Source organism: Drosophila biarmipes, chromosome 3L, assembly GCF_025231255.1.
Source record: "Drosophila biarmipes strain raj3 chromosome 3L, RU_DBia_V1.1, whole genome shotgun sequence".
Lineage (NCBI taxonomy): Eukaryota > Metazoa > Arthropoda > Insecta > Diptera > Drosophilidae > Drosophila > Drosophila biarmipes.
Window position 1 is genome coordinate 25,418,532 of NC_066613.1, and position 19,310 is coordinate 25,437,841.

At 43.0% G+C, this 19,310-nt stretch overlaps 5 protein-coding genes across 5 annotated transcripts; 3 read left to right on the top strand and 2 right to left on the bottom strand.

The window, feature by feature from the left end:
- Positions 1-533: 533 nt before the first annotated feature.
- On the bottom strand, positions 534-1,915 carry LOC108034638 (uncharacterized). The gene has a single exon (XM_017109576.3). It carries the CDS (start codon positions 1,792-1,794, stop codon positions 631-633), a length of 1,164 nt encoding a protein of 387 aa, XP_016965065.1. The 5' UTR covers positions 1,795-1,915; the 3' UTR covers positions 534-630.
- A 504-nt stretch (positions 1,916-2,419) lies between these two features.
- LOC108034693 (vitelline membrane protein Vm26Ab) lies at positions 2,420-3,017 on the top strand. The gene is made up of 2 exons (XM_017109634.3): positions 2,420-2,484; positions 2,550-3,017. Exons 1-2 carry the CDS (start codon positions 2,476-2,478, stop codon positions 2,925-2,927), a joined length of 387 nt encoding a protein of 128 aa, XP_016965123.1. The 5' UTR covers positions 2,420-2,475; the 3' UTR covers positions 2,928-3,017.
- Positions 3,018-10,232: 7,215 nt separating this feature from the next.
- On the bottom strand, positions 10,233-11,402 carry LOC108034702 (uncharacterized). The gene is made up of 3 exons (XM_017109643.3): positions 11,203-11,402; positions 10,970-11,142; positions 10,233-10,909 (listed from the first exon to the last, which is right to left on the bottom strand). Exons 1-3 carry the CDS (start codon positions 11,314-11,316, stop codon positions 10,513-10,515), a joined length of 684 nt encoding a protein of 227 aa, XP_016965132.1. The 5' UTR covers positions 11,317-11,402; the 3' UTR covers positions 10,233-10,512.
- A 239-nt stretch (positions 11,403-11,641) lies between these two features.
- Positions 11,642-14,859, top strand: LOC108034561 (uncharacterized). The gene is made up of 2 exons (XM_017109490.3): positions 11,642-11,809; positions 12,756-14,859. Exon 2 carries the CDS (start codon positions 13,018-13,020, stop codon positions 14,710-14,712), a length of 1,695 nt encoding a protein of 564 aa, XP_016964979.1. The 5' UTR covers positions 11,642-11,809; positions 12,756-13,017; the 3' UTR covers positions 14,713-14,859.
- Positions 14,860-17,107: 2,248 nt separating this feature from the next.
- Positions 17,108-17,699, top strand: LOC108034689 (uncharacterized). The gene is made up of 2 exons (XM_017109630.3): positions 17,108-17,176; positions 17,257-17,699. Exons 1-2 carry the CDS (start codon positions 17,156-17,158, stop codon positions 17,470-17,472), a joined length of 237 nt encoding a protein of 78 aa, XP_016965119.1. The 5' UTR covers positions 17,108-17,155; the 3' UTR covers positions 17,473-17,699.
- Positions 17,700-19,310: the final 1,611 nt, after the last annotated feature.

A 19,310-nucleotide genomic window follows, 5' to 3' on the forward strand; every position in this document is an offset into this window, starting at 1 on the left:
ACACCCGAGCACACACTCTGCGGGTCCACTTAGGACACGTATATACCCTCCTTCCACACACTCTTTCGAAGCGCTTAAAAACTAATTACGAACAAAGCTGTTGCTGCTCTTCCTACTTTGTTGTTCTGGCTGCGTTTTCTTTTCTCTCTAAGCTGGCTGGAGAAATGGTCACTACACTGAGAAGATATACGAACTTAGCCTTAGTTTAAAAGTCGGATTTCAGATTTTTAGAAGTTCTAATCACATACCCAAATCCCATTGATTGAACAAAAGATGCCCTCGAAGTTTTCAAAAGGAGAAGAGTTTTTAAAATTCCAATACAGAACTATAAGTATTAATTTCTTTAAAATACTAATATTTATTATTTAAAAAAAATCTTTAGTTTCATTTACCGCAGTGTAAGTGCGTAGATGATTGCCGACTTGCCAGGACTACAGCCAACTTCCCTTCTTGATTACGAGAAAATTAAAACTACATTAAAAGTTTTGCAGTTGACAGGGACGCGGCGGCGAAAAGTGAGAGGGGCGTGGCGCTGAAACTTTTCAAAACAACTCAACGATTTATTGATTCGAACAGGAAAATGGAAAATATATATAGGAAAGTGTGTAGGCAGGGGCTATCGTTAGAGGACTACCATTTGTCCACGGACAGATCGCTGAGTGCATCGGAAAGCTTTTGCAGATCCCCGGCGGCTTGGTCCTTTTCCAACTTGCCCATCCTGTATGTTGGATCTACTGGCCCAGCTCTGAGGGACTTCCCCCTGTGACACAGCTCGCACTTTGAGATGCTGGGACTGCCCAGCTCCTCGGGAGGAAGTCCTGTAACCGCCAGCGTGGCGATGGCCTGGTGCCTCCAAATGAAGTCCTCCCGCCGTCTCAGATCCTCGGAAAGTAGCCGGAGCCTCTGACGCTCCTCCCTCAAGGATTCGTGCAGCCGGCGCAGCTTCCCCTCCTTCTCCTTGAGGCCGTCCTTGTCGTGCCTCAATATGTGCTCATAAAGCATCCGGACATTGTCGTCCCTTCGCGAGCAGGCCTGTATCACCATGCTGTTCAAAATGTCCTCCAAATTGAGATCTAGCTCCGCGATCTGTACACTGGTAATGAGTTCCGTGCGGAGGAAGGGCTCCAGGCAGGTGGCCAGGAAGTTGAGACGGACAGTATCGCCCGGCCAATCCTTTAGCAGTTCCAAGGCCGCCCTGCAGGACAGATAGATGCTCCCCTGACCGAGCTCCGGCTTGCCCCCAAGGACCTTCTCGGCCATCTTGTCCTCCAGCATTTGGTGCCTGCTCCTGTACTGCCTCACCGTTTCCACCGTGCGGCTGTGCAGCGAGTCGATCTCCTTGAGGAGATCCTGGTTGGCCTGTTTGATGCTCTGGAATTCGGGTGAGGAAAGTGGCTCCTCCGCGGCCCCGTCCTGAGAAGAGCGAATACTCCCACCACCATAGCTTGAGGCATTTGTGTCCGCATCCTGGACATCTCCCACCACCGGCGGCTGCTCCTGCGCCGCCGTCCCATTGTACTCGTTCAGCAGATCATCCATGGAGCGGGTCATGTTCTCCATTTCGGTGAAGGGCTTACTCAAGCGGCCAATCTCCTGCAACTGGGCGTACATCAACATCATCATGCAGTTCCGGGCAAACTTATCAGATCCCTTGGCCTCCTGGAAGTGACTCATCCAGCGCTGGCTGATGTCGAAGTCCTCCTGGCTGACTGGGTGCTCCTTCGAGTACGATCGCAAGTTGCGCAGCTGGAAGGCAAAGTGGCGATCCAGGGCGCACTCGTTAGGATGGCTCATCCTGTAAATCCTTTCTGGTGAGTTTTTGGAATTTCGATTTTAATTTTTGAATTTTTTTTTGGTTTAATTTTTATGAAAGGCGGAGAAAGAACAGTTGATCGAAAATGTAAAAAAGGGTTTGGAAATAACAATGACACATTTTTCGATTTTATAATAGATATTTTCTTACGAGATTTTTCTTGTTCTCACTAGGAAGAGTATTTTAATATTTTTATGACAAAAATAGATCATATAAATTAATTTAACTCCTCAAATGTTTAAATGCAGTTTTTTAATCTGTTAACATTCATACCGGGTAAATTTTTTTTAATATGGGTTTAAAAATAATTCTAAGCTTTATGAAGTCGAATATCTGTGAAAGGGCATCATCAAAATGTAATTCTCTGAGGGCCAAGTGGGCCTAGGAAACCCGGCAATGCCCTTTACGAATTTGGCCCGCACGTGCCAAGTGTGCGTGTGCAGCAACAACGGCTTGAGTTGGCCCAGTAACTTGGAGCGGAGTCAAATACTTTGAGTGGCGATGTCAGCGACGACAGCTGCATGTTTAAGCGCGGCCTTCCCCGGCAAGCAAACTCGGCTCGGGCCCTATATAAACTGGCCAGTCCGAACAGCTCATCATCAAATCAAGCTCTCAGCTCCAAGTAGTCACTACAACCAACCAAAAACCAATCAACCATCACCATGAAATTCGTAAGTACTACAAAGAGTTGAGCTACCTTAAGGATTAACTAATTAAGGACCATGTGAACCCACAGTTCGCCGTCTGCTTCTTCGCTGTTGTGGCCGTGGCTGCCGCCAAGCCTGGTATTGTGGCTCCTCTGGCCGCCGCTCCCCTGGCCTATACCGCTCCCGCTGTGGTGGGCAGTGCCGCCTACGTGGCCCCCTACGCCTCCAGCTACACCGCCAACACGGTGGCCCACAGCGCCGCCTTCCCAGCTGCTTACACCGCCGCCTACACCGCCCCCATTGCCGCCGCCTATACCGCACCAGTTGCTGCCGCCTATACCGCTCCAGTGGCCCGCTTCGCCGCCCCCTACGCCGCCGCCTACACCTCCCCCCTGGCCTACAGCTCGCCCTACGTGGCCAGCCCCTATGTGGCCACCGCTGCCGCCCCTCTGCTGCTGAAGAAGTGAATCAACGGACTGTGAACTACTGAAAATAATTCCCTGTGAGCTCGGCTCATGGCTTGGCAAATATTTTTCTAGACCTCAATAAACGATTTTAAACTTGAAATTTAATGGAAAAAGCTTTTATTTAGGGGTGGTTGTTTGTATACTATATTTTAAGGAAAGGGTTTTATAACCCGTTGTGATCAGCTCATATGTGTAAGATGCCTGGCATCTACAAGATACTATCTAAATATGTTAAATGCATCGCTGGAAAATTTTAAAAATATAAAAATATTTTGTGAAGTAATTGGTACGCTTGTGTAAATAAACAGAATTTAATAAGGATTAAAGGATATAATATAATAGTTTCCTTTTATAAAAAGTGAGGGGCTCTCGAGTGTAAAATCATTGCATACTTAAGAGCGCACATCCTGCGAACCCCTGAGGTTGAGGTTGCGTGCATTTTTGTCACCTTTCGCCGCCTTTCGCTTGCCTTAATGGCACAAATACCGGAAATACTTTCGAGAAGCCATCTGCCTCCCGCGGCTCCTTCACCCAGCTGCTCACACTTCCGATCTGGCCCATCTTCCTTATTAATTTCTCGAACGCTGCTTCGGTATTTTTTTCAGCCCGCCTGCCACTCATAAATTGCTCAAATTCCTTTTGTGAGCGTCAAGGAAAAATGTCAGCAGGACGACGGGAGTGCGGTGGCGGTTGGTGTGGTGGTCACATCTAATTTCTCTGCATGTCCTGAGCACGCTTATTAAAGAATAAATCATTTGATGACTGCCACTGCCCCCAGCAAAGTGACCAACAAATACGTCACAAAGGAAGCAGCCGGCAAACGGCAATCAAGCCAAAAACTGGAAAAAAGCAGAAATAAATGGGTGAGGTCCCGGGTTTCGAGTCCGGAGTCCAAAGTCCCGAAAGGACTGCACTGGCCAAAGTACATTATAGTCCTTGGTCGCTTGCAGGCGGCAACAAATGTAGCAGAAAACCGCAGCCGAGAGTAGTGCAATTAAATACAGGAAATAATGGCCACCACAGCACCAGAAGGAGCCTCTCCTCCTCCTCCCAGCCGGTGGATGCGGTGTCCAGGAGGTGGTCCGCTGGCCTGGTGGCTCACAGGAAGCGACAGGATGCAGGAAACCCTGCACAGCATCTTGGCCAGTCCCAGCAAATTTAGGGGCGGAAAGGAAAGAATCCAGCCAGTTGGAAGCCGGTGAACGCTATTATGTAGACACATTAAGCGAAGATGGCCCAGGGGAATCTCAGAAGCGAATGGGTCGCACGGGCCACTATTTATCTTTGGAGTATTTTCTAGATGGATGATTGTGGCGCAATTAAATGGTTCCAGTGCTCTAGGGCCATCATTACAAAGGAAACTTATTAGGGAATACTTTTTTTGATGACTAACTTATTAAGAGATAAGGGGTTTAATATATAATTATTTGGATAAAAAAGTAAACATCATTTGGAAGAAAAAATATACCTTCGTATTAAGAGAACCCCAAAAAATCAGGTTTGTATGTTTCTACTTCTACTTCAAAATGACTCTTATTTTAGAAAAAAATTGAATTACATCTCCTTGGATTATATTATTACAGTTTAGAAGCTTAAGAAAGTTATTATAAAGATCTACATAAATATATAAGTTATAGGTTTGGGAAAGTCCTATACTTAAACTTTATATTTAGCTATGTAACTTAAAAAATTGTTCAAGTTCTCGAAACTTGTAAATTGAAATAAGCACATGTCCAGCCTTCAGCTTCAAGTTAATGGCCAACTTTTAAGAGCCACATTTCTTGGCCCATGCACTGGCATCACATACTTGCCCAACTTTTAGTTGACGAAGCAACGGTCGTTGGGTAACTTTTCCGGCACCAGTTTTTAATCGAAATTCCTCGGAAAATAGCTTTATTTACGCCCGGAAGAGTTGACTTCTTAATGCAGCGCATTCCAATCGGAAGACTGGCCAAGCCCGCACGGAGACAACATCTGGATGCGGTTTTCCCATGTCCTGTTGGGACCAAGCTGCGTCTCCGAAGGACATAGACATCTCAACGGACATGTTGCCTGGCATTGTGTGCGAAATATTTTATAATTCAATTTTCAATTGGCAGGTTTGAATCCGTAGATATGCATAGAGGTACTGTATACATGGCGATGGCATATCCACAAACTATGCGAATTCTGCGACAGCATGTAGAACTGCACGGGCTGTCGGGCTCTAATTGAATTCAATGTGCACTTAAGCGACATCCGTTCATAATGAAATTTCGCAACAAAATTGCGGCAAGGACAAAAGAGTCGGCAAATATTGTTGCCATGCTAATGCAAAGTTTTTGCCCCCGTACGTTGCCTGGTGTAGGTATATATATTTTTTATTGCACCATAAATAATGTGAAATCGGAGATGGTGAGGGGGGCGGGAGCGGGAGAGAAAGCACAGCCTGGCAACGGAGAAATTGAAATTAAATTGCCGTTCGACTGAGGAATCCGATGCCAAAGCAACAAGAAGGCTGCACACACATACATCTCCATTGGTACATGGTAAATACATTTCTTTATATTTCCCATTCCACTCCGCCCTCCTTATTTCATTTGACGTTTTATTTTGCACTCTGCAAATAATCGATTGTCAGTCACAACCAACTGCTGGCCGTCCGTTTGACTCTCCATCGGAATGTTAGCTAAAGCATGAGCAGCTGCTTCAATATTGCGCATAGCATTTCACAATTTCGCACACTGCAGGAAAATCGGACAAAAACTAGGGCTCAATTGGCCATTAGGCTCGAAATAAGTAGTTTAATTAGGGCTATTATAAGTGGTTTAATTGGCCTATTTAAATTGCACACATATGCCACTTGATTAACCTGAACACATTTTATGCCAAAAGTCTTTAAATGAAAAATCTATACTTGTCAGTGAACTGTTTATGATGTACACTAATTCGTTTACACATCTTTGATGGGCTTTTAAGTAACAACACAAACTAATAACAAACCAAGATAAAACAAATCAAAAATGTACAAAAAAACAGTAATTTAAATTTTTTAGATTTAAACATAGATTCAAATTTGAAAAATTTGTATACTTCTTTTGAAATATTAAGTATAAATATTATTAAAGATATAATTAGTCCAACTTTATTTAAGATATTAATTTTTTAATAAATAAAATACATTTAAAAATTCACAAAAAATGTAAGTAAATGTAACAATTTAACAAATATTGAGGCAGATCTGTAACACAAAAACATCTTACATTTTAGCATCTATTCTTCAATACTAAAGAAAATATTAAATCTTCGAAGATTGGTAGATTTTTGTTATTTAATTCCTATTTTTATTAGAGAAGTTATGCAACCAAAACCATTGCCTAGTTAATCGCTTTCCGCAGTGTGCTTTTCAAAGGGCAATATGCGTTTTATTGTGTGTTGCGTAAAATTCCTTACGATTGACTTCGCCCGGCGTCTATTGATTGATTTGCAATGCCCACGAGCGGCTGGCTGACTACCAGCTTCTCGGTCTTCCGATGGAGCAACAGCCCCGGCTCACGTTGCGTATGCGTAATATTGTTATGCCACATCCTTGCACGCTCCGTCGTGGAAAGTTTGCCCAAGAAATTCAAGCATTGATCAAGTGTACATTTTAATGAAGCCGCCTGAGTACATACTGCGTATACAAATACAATAAATTTGCGCACAGAAATCAACTCTATTGCATTCCAATTTCCGGACCAAAAATATGAGCCTTTTTATCCATTTCGTAGTCGAAAAGTTTTTTCATTAAAACTCTCGAATGGTGGCAAGTTTGGGAGGCAATGCGGGGGAAAGGCTGGCAAGCCCAGCTGGGCTAAGTGAGTGCAAAATGTTATTTTATTGTCAACAAGCAAAGTTGGCCAAAACACTCCGAAGACGAAAGCCAGAGGGCCGGAGGACTTGTCGTGGCTGATGTCAAATTTATTTAATATGCAGCATAAACAAAGCAGCCGGGACACGACACGCTCGTAAACTCATTTGCCAGCGAAAACAACTGTTCCCACTTGACGCTGTTGGGGATTTTTTAATACGACCTCAAGGACTTTATCCCCCCCCCCATTCACCTTATGAAAAATAAATATTTTTGTGTTTTATATCCAACGCGGACGGCAACGCCCACAAGTTTTTTCATTAATTTGCAGGCATCCAGAGTGCCGAAAAAGGGGAAGGAGCGAAGAAGGCATTCCGAAGGCATTCCCAAGAAGTCAATAAAAGTGTTGTTTTAACTCCTGGCACTTTTTGCCCTCTTCAGCAGTCATTATCAACTTGTGCTGTCAACGCGGGCGGGCAGCATCTGGGCGAATTTTCATAATTTTTGGCGACAAAATTGAATTGATTAATAAAGTATGAGCTGGTGAGCAAGAGGAAGTTGGCCAAAGGAGAAGGACAAGAAAGTAATTCCTCAGGATTTGTAAGGAATCGAAAAGTTGTCTTGGGAAAGAGAAGAAAATGTCTTTCCATGGTTAGTGCTGCTAAAATAATAATCTTCTTTTGGTTACTTTACTCCTTCCAAAACTAATTGGTCTTTGGTCTGTTTTTGTGCTTTCATTAGCCATGAAGATATATTTTTAATGTACAGATACATAAAGGAACTACAACTACATAACATGTATAGTCACGTCCTTTGATTTGTCAATATTACTCGTAACTAATGAAACTTTTAAACAACCTTTTGGTTGTGTTTCAATCGTTACAAGTTCATAATTAAAACAATGGCTATGTTTTCAGTTGTTCTTTGTCATAAAAACTTTTGTTTTGATTACATATTTTTAATTTGCTGGCAAGCGAAGTTAAACACAGTTTTTATATTCGCAGCTGCAGAGCTTCCATCAGTTATGAAAACATTTCAGCTTTTCAGGTCTGGTTAACATGCAGATTTCAGCGGCAAACTAGTTGCCAACTCTTTTAAAGACAGTTTCCAGCTCATCTTGAATTCGTGCTCCCCGGCAACCATCTGTCTAAACCAAAGCCAGCAGAGGACGAGGACGAGGACAGGAAAAACACCGAGTCATCCATATGCATGATGCATGTCGGTAATGGCATTTCCAAGCCAACGACAAGTTGCTTAAAAAATCATCAAAAAATTCGCGTTAAGTGCTGGAGGTTGGCGGTTCGTCCCTCACCACATCCGCAGCCGTATGGAGCTCCATGGATCCACCACCCCCACCCTTATCCCATCCCATGCCCACGTATATCATCCACATCTGTCATGCTCTTTGCTGCAGATGCGGTTGGAGAAGTGCACGAAAATGGAAAAGGGCCAGGAACGGAACTAAAACCGCACTCAAAAAGCTGAAAGCGGCAAGAAATTGGACTGGCACATCCCCCTTAAAGCCTGAACTCAATATGTGCATAACTTTCGCTTTCCGGCGACAGGGCCCCCCGAACTCGTTCCTTTGGAGCCTTTGTCCCAGGCAATCTGTGACCCAAATCCAACGACCGTCCGCCTTAAAGCCTAAAACAAACTGTGTCAGTTCCCCACCCCCTTTCCCACTTCCCTACTTGACTTTTGTCCCGCCCCCAAAACACTATATCCCCCACCCCGCGCTTGCATCCTTTGCCGCTCGCATCAAAAGGCAAATATTGGCACTTGCCGCAATAACCAGGTAAGCTCAGGCTCAGTTGCCCTCCGTCGCAGACTCGAAAATGGGTCACACTACAGTGGTCACCATTGTAAAAGGATATAGGTAAAGAAATATCATATCGCATAATGATCATATCATATTAACTTGACTGGTTTAAAGATTTTGATGAGAAGCTTGAGTAAGCAAAGATTCAATATAAAGTTAAACGTCGTTTAGGGAGAAAGTAAAATAGCATTAAAGGTTTAAAAAATAAATATTGAAAATTAAAAAATCTTTAAAAAATCTCAAATTGTGGAACACTGATATTTTTAAAAAGATTTCGAACAATCTTTATTTTATCAACTGTATTTATTCATAGAAGTCGAATATTTACCACTTAAAAATTAAAATATTTTAATATATTAAACGGATAAATATAGAAGTATAACGTGTGCTTTAGGACAGAGCTCTGTATAACACTACCCCTTTGATACCAACTGTAGTTCGAAAAATGGATGCCTGCATGCAGGAAAATTAGAAGCAAACTTGGGGTCTTTGGAATTGCGTCGCAGATGCGGCTTCATGACTTTAGCCCTTCAACGGCGAGTGGGGGCTGTGCGCCGAGCAGCAGATTGCCATGGGTTAGGTCTCGCACAATCCCACACATGGCTTTGAAATTTTAATGGCCTTTAAGTGAGTGAACAGGGGCGTGGCTGTCGCGCCTGAATTAACAAATTAATGCAAATGATTTGGAAAAACATTCAGCTCGGCTTGTTGTTCAGTAACCCCCCTGAAGATGTCTCGACTTGTGCTTAATTTAATGAATATTTATGAGCCGGGCTGTGAGGTTTGTTTTCTTCTCGCAGCCTCTTATTTTTGCATCATTGCGAGGACTGCTTTTCGATTTCAGGCTCTAATTTAATTGCAGTCGGGAGGGGGCAGGAGGCAACAGGAGCAGCAGGAGCAGGACAACAACATCCGCTTCCGCTTGCCACGACATCCCGTCAAGTGCGGCAATCGCATTAGAATGCGCAGCGGACCTGTCCCTCGTCCCTCGCATCCCTCGGCTGACGGATGAGCTGGCAGGTACTGAGCACCCTCCTCCCCTGTCCGTCGATCATTGCACTTTGGAGACCGGGTTCCGAGGTCCCAGACTCCAGCTCCGGTTACAACACAATGCCAGCCGGGGGCTCCAGCGACTCCTGCTCGCTGCACTCATTTAATTGCATTATGCCGCAGGCTGTCGCATTGCCCTGAAAGTCCTGGCACTCCGGCACTCCAAAGACACTGCATTAATTTGCATGTGAAAAACTGCAGACCCGCTGTTGTTTTTGTTATTTTTATCGCCGCTCTCTGTTTTTGCCCCGAGTTAATGAAGTCAACAAGCTGCGGCTGCACTTCGTCAGACTGAGGAGCTGCGGGCCAAAAGGATGGCCGGGAACAATGCAATATACCATTTCACTTAGTTTTAAAAACCTGAGGATGTTCATGTTTCACTCGAATAGGCAGCCAAATAGTTTACTGTACAGATGGTAGTTCTAAACCACTTTAAAAAGTGTGTCTTTGTCTGTTTTTAAGTGAAATTGCTAGGAGCAAATATAGGTAGCATTTAGAAACCAATCCCTTTGTGTAATAGCACTCACTTTCGACTACAAGTTCTGGTATAAAAATTAAATATGGAAACATATCTTGTCTTAAAAAAGCATTCATTAAAGAGTTGATCTATAGCTTTTTACATTTTTATTAAAAACATAAAAAAATTGCAGGTGATAGGCAAGAAATTTCCAAAAAAAAAATAATGTACCTTAAACGATGACATTAATACAAGTGTTTATCAAAAGTTAAAAAGTTTTCCATTAAACTAAGTTGTACTTAAAACTGAATACTGATTGTAATTTAAACAAACCACAAAAGTATTTTAAAACACAATTTTTTAAATCCTTTTCAGCTTATGCAGACAAGAAAGTAACTTACTCTATCTGAACCTCTACCTTTAACTGCTTTTAAATCGCGCAACAACAATTTTCTCTAACTGCGTTAGATAACCAACAGTCCTGTATCTTTCGGCAGCAATGGACGTTAAATTCCTCCCCACTCAAGAAGTGCCCTCGACATAGCCAGGATATGCGAGCACGCGCCCCGAACCTTCGGATGGTATTTCTTATGCTGTGATGGGCACATGCGGCAGTGTCATTGTTGCGGTACCGGAAGATGTAGATGAACTCGTCGGTGGGTCGGTGCTCGTAGACCCGCAGGATGGTGAAGGGATATATCTTGCGCATCTCCTGGTAAACTTGCCAGGGCCTGAGCGACTGCACCCGTTTCAGCACTAGCTCGCGGTTATTCTCCGATGCCATCACCACGATGGGGAGGTTCATCTGGCGAAATCGCCTCGGCAGACTGAGAGTGGTAACAGGTTAGCAACATGCTCTAATCTTAGAACCCCAAGAGAAAACTCACTACTTCAGTGCAGCTTCCTTGAGGGGCGTACTGACATATTGCAGGTAGGCAAAGCCACGACTGTACCCCGAGAAATCGATCTTGAAGCGCAGGGCGTAGATCTCACCCAGTTCGCCGGCCACCTGCGCCACCTTTTCCGCACTACAGCTCTTGGGTATACAAGTTAAATAGAGCTGAAAAACAAACACAGGCCATCTCTAAACTTTGAAGCATTCAATGTACCCAGGACTTACTTCTCCTGCTCCCTCCTCCAGGGAGGATTTGTGGGCTTCGTCAATAAAGCTACGTGTAGTTATGGAAATAGTGCCATTTCTCTGACTTATGCAATAATGGTTCTCAAGATCCATTTTATCCAAAAAAAAGGAAAACAAAATATAAAACTACACGCGTGCGCAGAACGAAAAAAAAAACTTCAGTGTGACCAAATAAGCAAAATAACGATTAAGCACCAAAGCGTTGCCAGATAGCTCTTTTTTCCTTGCAACAAAACAGAAATTAAGTTTAAACATTGAATTCTTTTAATTTTAAAATTCAAAATTTAAGAAGACTAATGAAAAACATTTATGCCGCTTGGAAAAATATGATAGCCATTCACTTTTTATTTCACTTTAATAAAAAAATTCTAAATGTTGGAAATATCCATCCTACAACGAAATTTTTGTCAATACTTTTGATTTTTTATACCTCGTCAGTTCAACACATTTTTGTCACATCACAAGTAGCAATTTTTTGTAGAAAAAAAGTATCTAAAGATAACCCCGTTGCCTGTGAGGTCGGTCTTTTATTAGCCTTGCTGTGAACTCTGACTGCACTATAACTAAGGTATTCTACTTTTGCGAGGTACGTTATGCATTTACTTTACTTTTTCCAACCGCTCTTTGCATGTCAGGCCATTTCTTTGCTCCTGCCTGCTTTTTGCTTTGTTTTGACAGGCTGCGCGTGCTTTTTTCTAGCTCATGTTTAACAATATAAATTTATGCAGGCAGGCAGGCGGGCATTTGCAACTTTTGCTCGCAGTTCGCCACAAGCCGCAGCACCTACGTACCGTCGTTGTTGTTTTCGTTGCGGTTAAGCCGCCCATCAGCCACCACCCACTCACCCCATCAGGGGGCATCTTGATGGAGGTTGCGGTGCACTCAAGTGCCTGCTGCCGCTGCCGCTGCCACCGCTGCTGCTTCATTTTCCTAATTTATACGCGCGCTGTGCTAATGAAAATTTACGTGGCAACACAACCGCACACTGTGTTGTTGCCGCTGTAGTTACACTTAGAATCAAATAATTACCTAAGTTTATGGCAATCAATAAATTTCGGATATAAAAAAAAACCATTAGGATTATGAAATATAACTTAGAAATATTACTTAGGATTAAAAATACAAATTTGGATTTAAAGCTTGCTCAAAAAATTAATTGGGAACAAAAAATTGTTCTCCCTTTTCGAACTTTGTCAAAATATAAAATAATAGTATAAGCAGGCAAAAAATTAAATACCATTTTTTTAGTTGAACTATAAAATTTGTGAATCCATTGTAAGCAGCTTAAAAATTGTAATACCAATGTGGACCGGCTCTGTTTTAAATATATGGTGATACCAGGAAAAGAACTTGGAGAAAACCAAAAAAAAAATCTTCAGACATCTACTTCGATTTATCTTTGATATTTTTCTTATGGTATTTTTCAATTGCCCTCTAATCTATGAATATATATATCTTCATGGACAAAATTTCACTGCATAAAAATAGATTTGAAAGCTTCGCATGTAATATTGTGCATATTTTAATTACAGTGTGGTGTCGCCGCTCCTTGTGCTTGTTACCAGACTTGGGCCCACCACTTGACGCATCCCTGAGAAACCCTAAGCTCCACTTTTGGGCCACTCGGCTCCTTGTGGCAGAGAAACGCTCGGTGACAGCCGCAAGGAAAGGCCACATAATCCCACTCCGGTTCCGATTGCAGTCGGCGGGTGGTTTTCATTCAAATTTGCCGGTAAAACAAAAGAAACACATTTTCGGAAACAAAAATAGTCCAATCTGGCTGAATATGCGAATATGGCATCGATAGAACCGAGCGAGGAGTTACTGGATCGCCATTTCAGGCAGCAGGTGGCCATCTACAAGGATGTCGACGAGGCGAGGGCCTTTCAGTCGGATCGCCTGATCATGGCCAGGTGGATGAAGGTGTTCGAGAGGGCTCCGCCCAGCCAGAAGCTGGCACGGAACAGCCTTGTGCTGCTAATGCATGGTCACATGAAGGACTTTGGTTTTCTCAAGGAGCCGTTCACGGATGTGCGGAACTGCAGCCGGAACCTGAACGAGATTTTGGACGTGTACAAAGGTCACTCATGCAAGAAGGTATTTTCCCAGAGTAACTCCAAAATCGGTACGTCTACTAAATCCACCAAAAATATTCCGGTAACTCAACCAAAGGAGCAGAAACGTATTGGGGAAGGCAAATCATCTTCTTCCTCCCGGAGCGTATCACTTAAGAAAACTTTTACCCATATTCCTCGATCTAAGAAACTGGAACCCATTAGGGAGGTTTCCGAACCCTCGGAAAAGGAACCCACCACCAACAGTAGGGCCAGCATAGTGACGATAATTGAAACGGCGAAGACTCGTTCCATTTCTTCGCAGACTAGTTCCAGTTCGCAGAAGACTTGCCCGGAATGTGTTACCAAGGTTGAAAGACCAAGTGTAAAGGAGAGAGTCCAAGTCCTAGAAGAGGGGCTTTCGAAGGACGAAGAACATCCTTTTAGTAAAAGTTCCATGGAGAAAATCCGGAAGTACTATCAAAAGTGGTCAAGTTATAGTGGCGATTCAGCTTCGAATCGAGAAAGCGAGAAACCACCATCCTGCAGTCCCACAGCCCAAGAGAGACTTCAAAGGATAACCAATGTTATAGAACAGGTAACCCGCAGATCGAGTGCTGTGAAAAACCTGAAAGACTGCTTCGAGGAAATGGCCGAACGTTTGAGGAACACTTCAGAGCCTGAATATACCGTACCTGAAGGATCCAAAGCAAAGATTCCGCCAAAAAACATTCGAAGCAGTCAGGATCATGATAGTCCTGCACTGATGGCTAGACAAACTGGTGGGCAATCGCTTCCCCCCGTATTTTTCAAGAATAAACCGGTTCAGGCTTTGCTGGCTCGCAGGGAGAAGCTACGTGTCCAGTGCTTGGAGTTCTACAACTTGGATGGCTCCTTGAAGGATGGAAAGGATATGCCTGTCCCCCCAGTAGATACCAAGCGAACTGATCTTCGAGTTAAAGGATTCTTAGTTGGAGCCTACAAGGCCTTGGAACGGCTAAAGCGCTGGCGAGGAAAACCCAATCGTTTGAAGCTGTTCCAGACCTGTTTCCGAGGATGCGGCTTGGAGGGTTTCGGGAGACTGCAGGCTTTGGACCGTAGATTCGAGCAGGTGGCCCTCAAGTGGTATCGCAAAAAGGTTGTGGAATGCCAACAGAACACCTGGCGTCGTTATCGAAGAAATATTAAGCAAAAAGCATGCCACACTCAGGAGGATCTGCGCCAGACTCACCACCAGTTGGAACTGCGGGAGGAGCTGCTGCGCGAGGGAATGGTTCACCTGGCCAAGATGCGGGAACTGTGCAAGACCAACTGCTCCGGAGTGGTCAGACCGGAAGACCTTCGCAAGATGCTCGGTTGCCTGACCAATGAGTACGACAAGCTGGCCGAAGGTCTCAAAATTGTCGTCCTCCAGAAGGAGCAACTGTTCCAGTGAATAGCCCGTAGTAACCAAAATCCGTAACATTCCTCGCACCTGTTTTTGTACTAGCTTTACACTCGTCCCAACATTAACACCGCCAGCTGCGCTGCTCATTAATTAATTTAAATACGACGCTTTATTAAATTAAGAACTGGCAAAAAGGGAGAAAAGTAACAAGGGGCTTATGGGGGTGGGCGAGGGAAGGGGCTTAAAGCTGCAGATGACTTCACAATAAACAAACAATCTACTCGTAAACAGCTATTTTTTAATTATGCAATGTTTCCGCTGCAGCTTTGCGAAAACAAAGCTCAGCCTTCTTGGAAGAATTGGGTCGACAAGCTGAATACCCTTTATTATTTTGAGAGTCCGATTTTGAAGAGGAAAGATGGTTTACTAGCAAATATTTTATTGATACTTTTATTTATTGTACAATCTTATTACTATTATAATATTTTCCCTTTTAGTTAAAAAAAATACCTATAAAACTCTGCTTTATAATCACATTTTAAACTATTTATAAAAACTGGTTATAAGCATTTTTAAAACAGATTTCGAGGAAATGCTTCAATCTAGTTTTAGACCGGATCTTAAATATAGTTTTTTCTTGGTTCTTATATTGTTAAAAATGAAAACAATATAGTTTCTAATGATAGATACTAGTTATTTATTCCCGTTCTATGTCTTTCCCTATGAGATCTTTACTTTTCGGAACCCATAAACCCCAATTAGCCCCTACTTACCCAGGGTATCAATAACAAAGGGAAATACCAGAAAAATGGCTGCCAGCTGCGACTATTTGCCATTTTGTAAGCAAGCTGGGAATTAGCAGCCGAACCAGCCAGCGACGAAAAAAAGGGGGGCGGAAAAAGGCAGGGGAAAACTGTCGCCAAAAGCGGTTTTCCAAAGTACTCTCCGCCGAGTTGGCTGGGCGTGGTCCGGCGGAGTTGGCCGCTGAAGTCCGTCGGTGGTCAGTGAACTTGCCGCAACTTAATATCCGCAAGTATCGGCACACACAAGCACATGTATCTACTCGTAATTATTGTAGGTAGGGCACGGCACGGCACAAATGATGGCTTCATCGGGCTTCGTTCGGCTGCGAATTTATGGTCTATATTCAGGAAATTTGCATAGAACGCTCTCTGGTCTACGGTCTCACCCGCTTGTCTGCGTCCGAATTAATTAATTATTTATAGCTTGCGAAACAGGCTACCCTTCGGTTTCCCATCGTTTGGGCCATGTTTGCCCAGTTGCAAATTGCGCTGTCAGTTATGGCTTGAAGTGCCGGCGGTGTCCTAGACCCGGGAAGCAGGCTTTAAGCAAGACGTCACCCTGGCCCTTATCTAACCAAGTGATCGCAAAATATGGTTTTGTTTCGAACCCCCGATTTCAGGCTCATGTGCATGGCAGGCACGCACACATAATTATAATTTTTACAACGTCTAAATAAACGCAAATATGTTATGCACAGAGGCAGTTTCCACGGGGCGTTTGGGGGGCTGTAGTGAGTCAGGTAGGGCGGAGCTATGTGCCTACCCGTAGTAATGAATGACAGGCCCAAGAAGGTAGCGCGACATTCGCTGCTGGCCATTAACTGTAGGAAAACAAAGGGTATCAAAGCTGATTCTGGCATTGTTTGGTGTTTGCCAAACTTTGTGACGCAGCCGGATGTGGGGCTTAATATGGGGAAAGTGGATTCAGAGAGAGCGAAAGGAGGGCTATGCAGCAGTGTAGTGTTCTATTATCTGAATAGTTGTTTTTTGTTTGTGATTTTTGTAAAAATATAAATCAATAAGGTTTGCTTGAAAAATATAAAAAGCAAAGTTGTGACATTTCATATTGTTATGTCATGATCTTTGATGATGAAAAAAAATAATCTATTTTTCCATAGGGTTTTTTATTTTTAATTTTTTAAGCTTGCAGATTTTGTTTGATAATGTTATTAAAAATATTTCTCTTAAAATGGAATTATTATCGAATTTAAAATTTGTATAAGTTGTATTACCTCACTTATTTGACACTCAAAATTTGACAATTATATATTATACAAATTTAAAAAGGTTATAAATATTTAAAAAAATCGCCGATCGTAATCACATTTTAATAACCTTTTAATGACCCATAGAGTATTCGGAACTTCAACAATTTAGGTGTACTTACTGGTCGTTGTCTTATATATTTGTTCTTTCCCAGCAATTTCAAATATCATTAAGAATATAATTTATGCCACTCAGCGCGCTTAGGTCTAGCAATATTAATGATGGCACAACTCCGGGTCTCTCCCCGGTTCTCCCCGATTCTCCGCGATTCTCGGTGATTCTCTTCGCTGGTTTCCAGTACCCATTCCCATGCCGTCCAGCCGAAGGCTATAAATATGATTGACTGGCCGGAGCAATCGAATAGTTAAATTTTGAATTTCGTTCGCACAGCCAGCCGGAGGAGCAGCAATCGAAAGGGAGCCATGTTGGTCAAGGTCTTAATGGTGAGTGTGCCGCGCGGCGGCCGCGTGGTATGCACAGTGCCCACATCTGGATATTTCAAACGTATCAATAATCCTGCCAGCTCGCATTGCTCGCGGTCCTGAGCCAGGCGAAGCCCCAGCTGCTGGTCACGACGCCAGTGAGTTATGCCACCGGAGCGGGGGGCACCTGGCTGGCCGCCGCCCCCTCGGCCTACTACCCCGCCTATGCCAGCTATCCGGCCTACGCGGCGTATGCGTATGCACCGGTTTATGGCGCATACGACACGTATCCCTACTACCCGTATCTAAGGCGCTGAATCCGGAACCGATGCCTGTTGCTGTTGGCCTCCGTGCTGGTCGACTTAAATACTCGGCGAATTCGGAGGCATTCCTAGTGCAGTGCTCTACCTTAAGCCCCTTGCAAGGTACCCCAATTAGCAGTGTACTTTAACTAAGAAATGATAGATGAACTTAAGAAAATATTTGTTATTCTCAAGGATATCCTGTTGACGCATATGTTCTTTTGATTAAATTTTAAAATATACCCGCTAACTGTTTGAATGGTCATGGATTGGTTTATTTTAAAGGGCAAATATGTATTTCTAAGAAATTTCAATTGCAGCTTATTGTTTTTCAATTACCAAATAGTTACATTAGCATTGACTTGGATAAATAACAGGCCTTTTTTTAATGTTTGCTTTGTTTAATTAAAAAATATAGTATAACATCTTTTTAGTATTTTTGTCAAGCTCAAGACTATTTAAAGCTAAGTTTCGCAGGGCCTATTAAAGAACGAAAATATAGTTAACAATAAAAGTGACTTAAAGAAAGGTAAAAAAAACCCCTTTCAGGGATTAAAAAACTTAAAGATCTTAAAGATAATTTCAAAACTCTGATCCCTCAATGGGAATATTGGATGCCACTCGGCTTGCGTGTGCTCGGAATAATCCTGTTGGTATTGCTTATTCTCCCCCGGGCTTGATTCGATTTGGCGCCTGAAATCAAAGCGGCATAAATACATAAAATGATAAACAAATCAATAAATGGCAAGAGGCATCATCTACCTTCAGCCGGGTTCTGTGGGATTTTCCATTTGGGTTTTCTCTTTGCCAGCATTTTCCCCCCGGTCGCTCCGCAAATTTGCTTACATCTGCGCATATTTTCACTTGCACGTCTTCGGCTGGGAATAGGGAGTTGTGGGCGGGGAAAGTGGGCGTGGGAGTGTGGGTTTTCCGGGCAGGGCAGGATGTCGGTGAGTGTATCTTGGTAACCCGCTACTGATTTACCTTACGTGTATAAATCTTTTATTCATGTAATCCATTTGAAAAACATGTTTGCACATGATTGTGTTCGTTTCGAAAAAGGGAATCTTTCTAACATATGTACGCTGCATATATATGAGAGTGTGTTTGGGCCAACCGAGGTATGTGCGGTCCGTGTGTGTTTGTGTGTATTTGATTTGAAAAATCGTCAAAATTATATAAAGTGAATACAAATTTCATTTGCTTGGTTTTATTGCTTCGCCAGTTGCCAGACAAACATTGGTTGCCAATTGCCACAGCCACAGCGCTGGCAATCAAAATAGTTGCACTTTGACTTTTCTAGCGAATTAACGAGGGGAAAATGGCTACAAGGGTGTGGAAAAGCCAGCAGAAAAGGAGCGGAAATTTGGAAAACTACTTTTTATTTATTTGGTATTTACTATTGGTGATTGTGTAATGGAAACATATTTATAAGGAGTGCTAGAATAACGTTTAACAAATAATTCATATACAATTTTAGTGGTTATCCAGTAAATTTTCTAACTTAAGTTTTTAGGGAACTTTGAAAATAAAATAATTTTTATTTTTACTTGCAACCCCGAAACTTTGGTTCATTATGCCAACAAAATCCTTTCGCCAACTTGCCCTCCTGCTTATCATATTTTTGCTTACCTTTGACAACTTTTGGCCAACAAAAAGCGGGCTAAAATAAAATAAAATGGGGATGACAAACGCGATAGGGCGACAACAAGTAATATTCACCATGGAAAGGCAAAAAGTTGCCGCAGCTCCACGCAGTTTTATTGAATAAAAGGTCATTAAATTTGGACGCTATCTGTTGCGAGCGAACTGGCGAAAATGGAGCAACCATTTTCCCCTCGGCCGGCCCTTCC